Below are 9,271 nucleotides of genomic sequence, written 5' to 3'. Positions count from 1 at the left end.
AACTCAGTACTGCAGAACACTTCATGCATCTGGTGAAGTGAGCTGTAGCCTACGAAAGCTGACGCCCTAATAAGCTTCTATTTCCCTTTTATGATGCCACAAACGCTATGCTTTTTGCTGCAACAGCCAGGATCGACACAACACACCCTTATGAAAAATACCTGAACATTTAATTTAAACACCCTATATAGCCGCCTATCTGGATTTGATGCTACAGAAGCGCGCCACCCCCACCCCGTTTGCATTGCTCCGTCCTAAAGTCCAAGGCGCGCTTCGGAATCTACAGGGGGGGGGGGGGCTTTTCCTTTAGCGCGCGGCGCCAAGGCTGCCACATGGGTTGCCCCGCCCCCTTCCCCTCCCCCTCCATAACGCCCCCTACGGGAGGGACAGAAGAGAGAGAGAGCGGCGAGGAAAAGGGGGCGTTCCCTCCAGCGCCTCCCTCAAGAGGAGTGGGCGGGGACCTGAACCCGCCGGCCCCCCGAGGAGGTCGCCCCTCCCTCCCGCTCGCTTAGCTCGGGCGCCATTGGCCGGCTGCGGCGCGCGGTCGCGTGCGAACCTCCTCTGATTGGTCGGGCCTTCCTCCTCGGAGGGGCGTGGCCCGGGCCCTCTGGGCCCGCCCCCTCCCTCCCTGCCCCCTCCCTCCTGCAGGGCGAGAAAGAGGCGGCGAGTCGCGCGCGGCGGCTGGCCTTTGGGCGGGTTGCCTCGCGATGCTGCTCCCGCCGCCGCCGCCGCCCTCGTCGCTTCTGCCAGGAGGCGCCCCGGGCGCTGGAGCGCGAGCCATGGCGGGGCCGGAGCTCCAGGACGAAGCCGGCCTCCGTGAGCAGCAGAACGAAGACGGGGAGCGAGGCCGCGGCCGGGCCACGGCCGAGTGCGCCCGGAGCCGGGCGAGCAGGGCGGTGTCCGAGGCGGAGGCCGCTGCGTCAACTACCCAAGGGGACCCCGAAGGCGCCGGTCCCCGCTGGGGAGCCCAGCACGCCGGAGCCCGCGAACTGGCCGAGCTCTACTCCCCCGGTGAGGCCGGCGTGAGGGGGGGTGTTCTTTCTCTTGCCTCTGGGTTAAAACGTGGCGCGGGTGGGACTCCGGGTCTGACGCAGGTTAAGGGTTCTGTTCACACGTGACGCCCAATATCTGCCTTCGGACGCGCACCTGGAACGTTTGAAGCCTTCCCCGCACACGCACACACTTCGCCCCTGGTGGAAAGCGTGGCCTGGTTCACACCTGCAAGGAACATCTCCTTTACTCTACTACTCGGGATTGTTGCGCACTTGAGGAATGGCAGCCGGGTGTGTGAACTGACTCCCCTGAAAAGGGAGTTTCTGGGAATATTCTACTGCTAGAGAAGGCAAATCGGCACCATGCTCTAACCAACTTTTCTTTCTGCAAGTCGTGACTAGATTTTATTGCTTAGCTAATTGGGTAGGTTAGTTGGTTGAAAATAATTTGCCCAGTTATTTAATCATATATATATATATATGAGACTCCGTGGTTCCTTTATTAGCTAAACAAACGGATTTATCAAACGAATCCAGAAAATATTGTTCTAATTGGTCCTTTGACATATGCAGGTCCATCCTAGAAGTGGCAATACTTGTGGATGTGAAGTGGAAGAGAAGGTTTTGAGACCAGCTGGAATGTGGGCATGCATACAGTACTTGAAATTCAGATTTAGTCGGCAGAATATTGTTAATTAACTACTGTTTCTTTATATAGATATTTTTTTCAGTGTAGTGATTTTCTGGTAAAAGTAATGGGACTGTGAACTTGACCTGTAAAGTCAACAAACAAAAATTAAAAGGATCCTTGCCAGCTGTGATTAGCTGCAAATCTCTGTTGCGTGGCAAATGTGTGGTTGTTGCCATGTAATGTGTGAGATGATTTTCTGGAGGCATAGAGTCAGGTATGTTGCAAAAGCTCACACTGGCAAACCTGACCATTTTTTACACTCAAATAACTACTATAAAGTAGCCATGTCCTTAACAGTCTCCACTGAGGGATTATTTCCCAGGAGATTTGCTAAAAGCCTGAGGCTGTGTATCTTAACAGAAGTGATGTTGGATGTATTTATTCATAGTGGCTTTGGGTGGTTAGGGCAGGTAATATATTTTGTGGCAAGTTTAGACTACAAGGCCAAAAAAAACCCTATTATCTATCGTTTTACAGTGAGGAATGGCATGATCTTACATATTCACATGTGCTTTAGTATTCCCACTGCATATGAATTTAAAGAAAAATCTGGATATGATGATTCATTTTACGAAAAAGTGTGTTTGAGTAGTTGCCCATTTCCTGTTTTGGGGGTAGGATGCTATGCTCATATTAGAGTGCTGTCTTCAGATGGTCTTTTTCTCTCCATTCTGGCTGCCTCCTTACTTTTTTCCTAATGCTTTTCAAACTTTTTTTCTTCTCCAAAAGTAGTGTTACAAAGGCCCAGTGGTCATTTCAGTTTTTCCCTGAAATGAGTTACCGTACTATGTTGGGTGTATATACTGTATCATATGGAGGAGCTCTTTGAACCCTTTTTGCAGCCCTGTAATGGGGAGAACCTGTGGCCCTCCAGATTTCGGACTACAATTCCCATTATCCTGCCAGTTAGACTTGCTGGTTGGAGCTGATAGAAGTGGAAGTCTGTCTGGAGGGTGCCCCTATCAGCTCTAGCATTAGTTTACTCTTCTAGGTGGTGTGAGGGTAAGCAAGCAGGTAATTCTTGTGTTTCCAGCTTTGGGTGTGGTGAACAGAAAAATGGGCATGCAATAAAGTTTCATTTTTTAATAGTTTCTAAGTTCAGTTTCACTACCGGGCATCTAGCTGAAACCCTACTTAAAATAATTTACCCAGCCATGAGGACAGGCCCTGACTGGTTGGCCTTTCCCTTGAATCTCAGAGACTGATTATTTTGGGCAGACCATTCTGTTGGCCCAGCCAGTGTGATTTGATCAGATATTTGTTATCTCAGCCTCATGGGTAGCTGCTACATGGCTGATAGAACATTTTGTGCTGGGCTAGGCAGCCCTCAGCCCCATTTTGTGAGAGGAGAAAGATGTAGTGAAATACTGTAGATTTAGTGGTGGAAACCCACTGCAAGTGATTGGTTCAGGACTCTGTCAAGAATGATCTGCTTTCCCCAGTTGCCCTCTGGGTGGGGAGAGTGAGAGAAAGGTGTCTGAAACAGAAAAGGGAGAGATGATCGAATGGCCCTGCTCGCTGTTGGTAAGCACCCCTAACAGAGGGCATTAAGGTCAGAGGTGTTGCCAGAAATTCAGTGCATGCTAGTCATTTGAAATCCTTTTTGTGACCCATCATAAATATTTTATCCTTTTTTAGTAAGTGCCATATGGCTGGCAGTTGGAACAGGAATCTGGAGAAAAGTCAGAGACCTTCACAGGATTCCCTATTTCCCTTGCCCTTCATAGAACCATTTAAGAAATAATAAGCAGCAAAACTCGCTGGTAACTTAGATATACATGGCTTTCAGAAACTTGGGTCCTCCTTCAGTTCAGCACAAGACATTTTGTCTTGGCCAGCCAAACACTGAGAATCTAGTCCCGCCTTTATTCAGGAAATAGCACGTACTTCCTTCGGTAACTTTCCTGCCTCATGTGACTAAGGCTTATAAGTGTGCTTTTTAGGTCACTTTCTTGCTGTACTGAAAGACAAAACCCCACCCATCCCAGGCTCTAGTGAATGAAGCCTGCAGATGCAAGCCCTTAGTGGATGCAGTTGCAGTGCAAACTGATCTTCTTGATTCAATTCTGTTTTGTCAGCCACTGCTGATAGGAGCTGGCATCTCTTCAGTGTATAAGAAAGTGTTTAAGGTATTTTTTTTAACTGCAGTCTTAATTGCATTTGGAAAGGCTTAGGATTCTGTGTTGGACTTCTTGAGACAAGCATGCAAATAAGCCTGTGAGTCACTAGTCCACCCCACTTAACCTGTCTGTGTTATTCATGGCACATCAGTGTGCCACAGAAGATCCAACTCCTGAAATTTACAAAAGCTTCACTGTCTTAGTCACCAGCAGGTGACTTGGGACTCTGCTTGAGTGAGCGGCTATTTACAAGTCTGTTTTAGAGCAAGCTCATGTTCATAGCAGAATCAACTGATTAACCCCACATTTAAGTCTCCTTCACAGGCTATTCTGAACATTTTTAAAGGTGTCTGGGGAGTCTGAAATCCAGTTGTCTGAGGACATGTCAGGCTATATTGATTTTGTTCCAGAAATCTAGCACACGCAAGAGCTGGCAGTGTCCCTGTTTTGCAGTTATTGTAGGAACAGCAAATATGTCTTGTTCAAGGTTACAGCACGAATAGGAACCCTTTGTGCTCCTAAAGGAGTTTGCTTCCTTAATCAGAACTTTTTAAGGTTTGGAAGAGGCTTAAAATAGGAATGCGGCAGCTAAAGGCTCTCCACTTTAATCAGGTCCTCTGAGGGGGTACTGCCTGACCCACTTTTTGTCAACCCAGAGGAAAGGGGTGTGTATTATTAAGGGGATGGCATCAGTGGTAATAGGACTTAGCAGTCCTTCCCTTTCACAGAACAGACGTCTAAGCAATCTGGTTACTGAACAGGCTTAAAAGTGAAGCTGTTGGAAAAGCTTTCCTTATGTTTCTAGATCTGAAGCCCTGCACTTCCATTGTTTGTAACTAACATTGTGGCCTAAAAAATAAAATGTTGGACTTGGCTCAACAGATTCTCGCTTCAGATTTCTTCTTAGCCATGTGTGACCCAGCACTCATCCCAATCTGAATATCTGAAACTGGAAGAGTAGCAGCCTATTAAAGTGTTTGGATATTAAATACTGCGCTACTCATAATGTGTAAATGAAAATTGGCAACTTGTGTGAGTAATGCTGGAAATACTAGGTTTCTGTTCAGAATCTAAGCCTGCAATTATGATTTAGTCCCATGTGCCTCTTACAGTGAGGTGGAGGGAACTTGAGTCAGTTCATTGTACCCTGGCAGTGGAATGTCTCGTTGATCCACATTTGATTTCCAGTGGCACTTCCTTTCTTCTTAAGGTGATTTCTGAAGAAGTTGAGAAAATGCAGGTTTTTTGTTCTGTTTGTACAAGTGTGGCTTTAAAAGGGGACAGGGTTTCCTATTTTTTTCTAGGAGTCTAATGATTGCTACCCAAGTTCTTGCCAAAATTGAATGCTTTACAAAAAGTTCACTGAATGTAAATTGTGGATCACTGGTGCTCCCCAGAGGATGGTGCAGAAAGTAGCCTAAATTGAGAAAAGAAACCAGAGTTTTTAAAATTCTATGCAAGCCAAACTGGGTTACCTCTGTTGGTAGAGCATGGGCTCTTAATCTCAGGGTTGTGGGTTCGAGCCCCACATTGGGCAAAAGATTCCTGCATTGCAGAGGGTTGGACTAGAATTAGATGATCCTTGTGGTCCCGTTCCAGTTCTCCAGTTCTATGATTCTATGAAACAGGAAGCTTACATGCTCCAAGAGGGTGACTTAACTTGTTCCAGGAGCCATGATCACAATCATGGCTTTGCAGGGGCTGTAAACCACATAACAATCTCTCATAACAATTAAGCTAGATCTATATGTGCTGTCATGGCACTGAGCATTCCACTCTCTGCTTCACTCCACTGACGGTTGCTTCGAAAGAAAAATGACATTGAATTACACATGTTTTAAATGTCACTGGGATTATGTAGGTTGGCAGCAGACGTGATTCCACGTTTCCTTTGTGCAGCTTGCAGATTTACTGTGACTATATCATTCACTTTGCTCTGACTTACTTCTATGTGGCTATGCACCAGTGTAAATGACAGCCTGGAGAACTTGTATTAGACCATGGCGTTTGGATTTAATAGACATTTCTTCTTAACTACTCAGGGTCTCTTCCATACTTTTTTTTAGCAACATAGATTTTCATGCTTGGTTTTTAATTTGCAGATGATTTCAAAATGCTCTTAGTGCATCTCTGTGTTCAGAAACCTTGGGTCATATAAGTTGTTTCTCCATCTGTGTTGAAAGGCATATGTCAGTTTCAGCAATTCTCCCTCCCCCTACAGCCCCCTTAAATTTGCTCTATATAGGTTTCCGCGACACTGTAGAGCAGGTTCGGGGGGGGGGTGATGGATAGAGAGGTAGTATCATAGGAAATTTGCTTCTCTCCACATTCTGCTGAGAGATGTCTTCCATCAGAAAAGGGAGACCAGGATACCACCCATTATGGATGTGAACTGACAGTTCATTTGCAGTTACACTGTTACAGTAACAGGTAAAATAACTTCAAAATTTCACGTGGTGGGAAATTTTCTGCCGCCGTTGCAAGATAATTGCAGGTGTCTTTGGCACATTGCCAGCAGACTTTTCCCTTCGCTCAACCTAAATCATTCAAGTGAATAAAATGCATTGCAGCGTTTAGTGGCTGTGACCATTTTTGCTGCTTTCAACAGAAAAACCCTTAACTGTTTTTGGGCTAAAACACCTTAGCAGGCAGGTTTAAATATAAGTAAGAGTGTGCACTATATGCGGATTGTGGATTTTCAGCTCTCCGGTTTCCTGTGCTATTTAGCATTTGTCAGGTGGTCTATGCCAGCCAAACAGTTTACCTGTTTGCCGCTGAGGTTGAAACAGTGAGCAGCTTGTCAACACATCAAATCTGCCTGTTCCAGTATCTGAATGTTTATCATCGTCATCATCATTTATTAAATCTGTATTTTGTATATATTAAATTTGTTAAGAGAAGATTCTGTAATACTCTTGCTTTAGAATATGTTCTGTATTAGATGAACGTGACTATTTGTGGGAAGAGTTTCAGTCCTCAAAGCAGGCACCTTATTACTTTCACTGTCTCTTGTGTGTGAAAATTGGTGGGCAATTTAAGCCCAGTACTTTTGAAGGGAATCTGCTAATCTTGGTGGATGCAATGTGTGTTCACCAGACTTACACACTGTATGACCAAGCACAACACAACCAAGCGGCCATGAATTGTGGTTTGCCAGGTGCTTGACAAGCATTTTCTCAGGCAGTTGGCAAAAAAAAAAAGGGAGTTTTATCAAGCTGCTGGTGGACTGTAGTTAACTTTGTGGATCCAAAAGCCTGGCATAAATCATGAACACACTAAATGGATTAAATTCATTTGCACAGTTAAAAAGTCCTGAAGCTCCCCTTCAGGAGTCACAAAGCTGGCAGCTGTACAAATACAAATGATAATCATTGTTATTAAGGTTTGTTACCTGCCCTTCACTCTAAATTCCCAGGATGGGTTACATTGGCTCAAATAATAGAATTTAAAGCCACATAGAACCCAATCACAATTACAACAACAGTCATACATCTGTGTATCTGAAGAAGTGTGCATGCCAGGGTGGATTTGATTTAAATCAAACTGACGATTTAAATCACTAGTCAGTAAGGCTTGATTTAAATCATAGTTGATTTAAATCATAAAGACTAATTCTTGCTGGTATAACTTTATTATGCAAGTAGATGAAGATTTTTAGAATAACAACTTTTCATATTAGTTTTTTTATCCCCAGTTTAATAGGTTAATCATTCATATTTGGACAACTTTACTGTTGTACTTAGGAAGGAGAAAAATAATCATTACCTTAATAATAACAATTTAAATAGATTTATTCAACTGAAACAATAACATTTCAGCAAATGTTATTTGCTTAAACAAACATCCATGTTTGTTAACTAATTTGGCTAAACAAAAACAAAACATATATATTTTAAGAAACTTAGACTGTCAGCCCAGCCTACACATGAAAAACTTAAATACTGTCCAAACAATCAGAAAAATATTGTTTCTATTCTATTCACTGAACTTCTTGAAACTTAGCACTGAAGGGGTTGCTTCTGTATTCATAGGTTTGTAGAACAATGGGATTAAGGTCTTTTTCTCAACTCTGTTCATGTTATAACATTTTTCCTGTGAAGAAGAGGCATGTGATCTCTGTTGAGTCAAATTCAGTTTTGAGAACTGCAAAAGTAAACCAAGCACCTGTGATAATATCTTGTAGGCAGAGAAACTGCCCAATAATCTTACAAAAACCTCTGGAAGAGGTGAATGGATTAATGGAATTTATTTACCCCATAAATTAAACATATACAACCTTATACTACATAATAAAAAAAAACTAATCTTTATTTCATGATGGAATAACCTTTGGATGGTAATATTCTTTCCTCAAAAAGCATTTTATTTAAAAAAATCCAATTTAAAGCAAAAAAATCGATTTAAAGCAAAAAAATCCAATGTAAAGCAAAAAAATCCAATTTAAATCAAAAAAAATCGATTTTTTTGATTTTTTAAAAAAAATCATTGATTTTTATCCACCCTGGTGCATGCACACGAAAGCTCATACCAAAATATAAACTTAGTTGGTCTTTAAGGTGCTACTGAAGGAATTTTTTTTATTTTAGTCATACATTATTTAGCAATTTCCAGGTAAATCACCAAAATATTTTTCAGCTGTCAAAGGCCAGGGTGTGTCTTCAGCTTGTGACAAAAGGCAAATAATTATGCTGGATGCACCTCTATAAGGTAGGGACTTGCAGTTTTCAGGCTCCTGCAGAGAAAGCTGTCTCCTGGACCACCAGTTCTTGAAACCTTTACAATGTGTTGGTGTAGATGGTGATTCACTTTAAAATCCGTTGTTGCAATGTACGTGGTGTTTTGCTATTTGTCACTGAAGGCTCCACAGCGTTATCAGCACTTGCTGTCTATCTAAATCTAGGCACTACACAGTTAAGTTTATTTTTGGCCATATGGACAAATTGGGATTCCACGTGGATGCATGCATATGGGGTGACTTCTTGGTCCACTGACTTTGCAAAATCCTCAGCTTTGACTTGAAATGGCAGGGTTGTCTTCACAAGCAGCTTGAACATGGTTTCCCTTGGGAGATGCATGAAAGAGCCATGAAGTTTCCTGCATGTTAATTGTTCCTTGTGGATTTGGGCATTTAGCTCTTCTATTTAGGGTGCAGTTGCTCCTCTGCAGAATGTGGGTATTAATTAACTTGGATGCCATAGAGGCTGACTTAGAATAATACCCATGTTGTGATCATACCCATGTCTGAAAACATGCTGTCGGTTTTGTATTCTGTCATGTTCTACCTGTGGCAGCTATGGGTTTGTGCAAACTGCACAGACTGACTTCATGCAGTTTCTCGTGTATCACCTAAAGCAGGCATAGGCAAAATCAGCCCTCCAGATGTTTTGGGACTACAACTCCCATCATCCCTAGCCAAGAGGACCAGTGGTCAGGGATGATGGGAGTTGTAGTCCCAAAACATCTGGAGG

At 43.4% G+C, this 9,271-nt stretch overlaps 1 protein-coding gene across 2 annotated transcripts in view; it reads left to right on the top strand.

Annotated features, from left to right (window-relative positions):
* Positions 1-634: 634 nt before the first annotated feature.
* Positions 635-9,271, top strand: part of PEDS1 (plasmanylethanolamine desaturase 1) — a 35,288-nt gene continuing 26,651 nt past the window's right edge. The window contains exon 1 of one of the 2 annotated variants that reach the window (XM_035121665.2): positions 635-1,011. In XM_035121665.2, coding sequence (XP_034977556.1) covers positions 708-1,011 — 304 coding nt within the window. In that variant the 5' untranslated portion in view covers positions 635-707. The remainder of the gene's footprint in view (positions 1,012-9,271) is intronic. The other variant, XM_035121666.2, reaches the window with a different exon arrangement.

The sequence above is a fragment of the Zootoca vivipara genome, chromosome 7 (genome assembly GCF_963506605.1).
Source record: "Zootoca vivipara chromosome 7, rZooViv1.1, whole genome shotgun sequence".
Classification (NCBI taxonomy): Eukaryota; Metazoa; Chordata; class Lepidosauria; order Squamata; family Lacertidae; genus Zootoca; species Zootoca vivipara.
The sequence above is the reverse complement of the archived record's forward strand: the minus strand, read 5'-3'. Positions and strand labels throughout refer to the sequence as shown.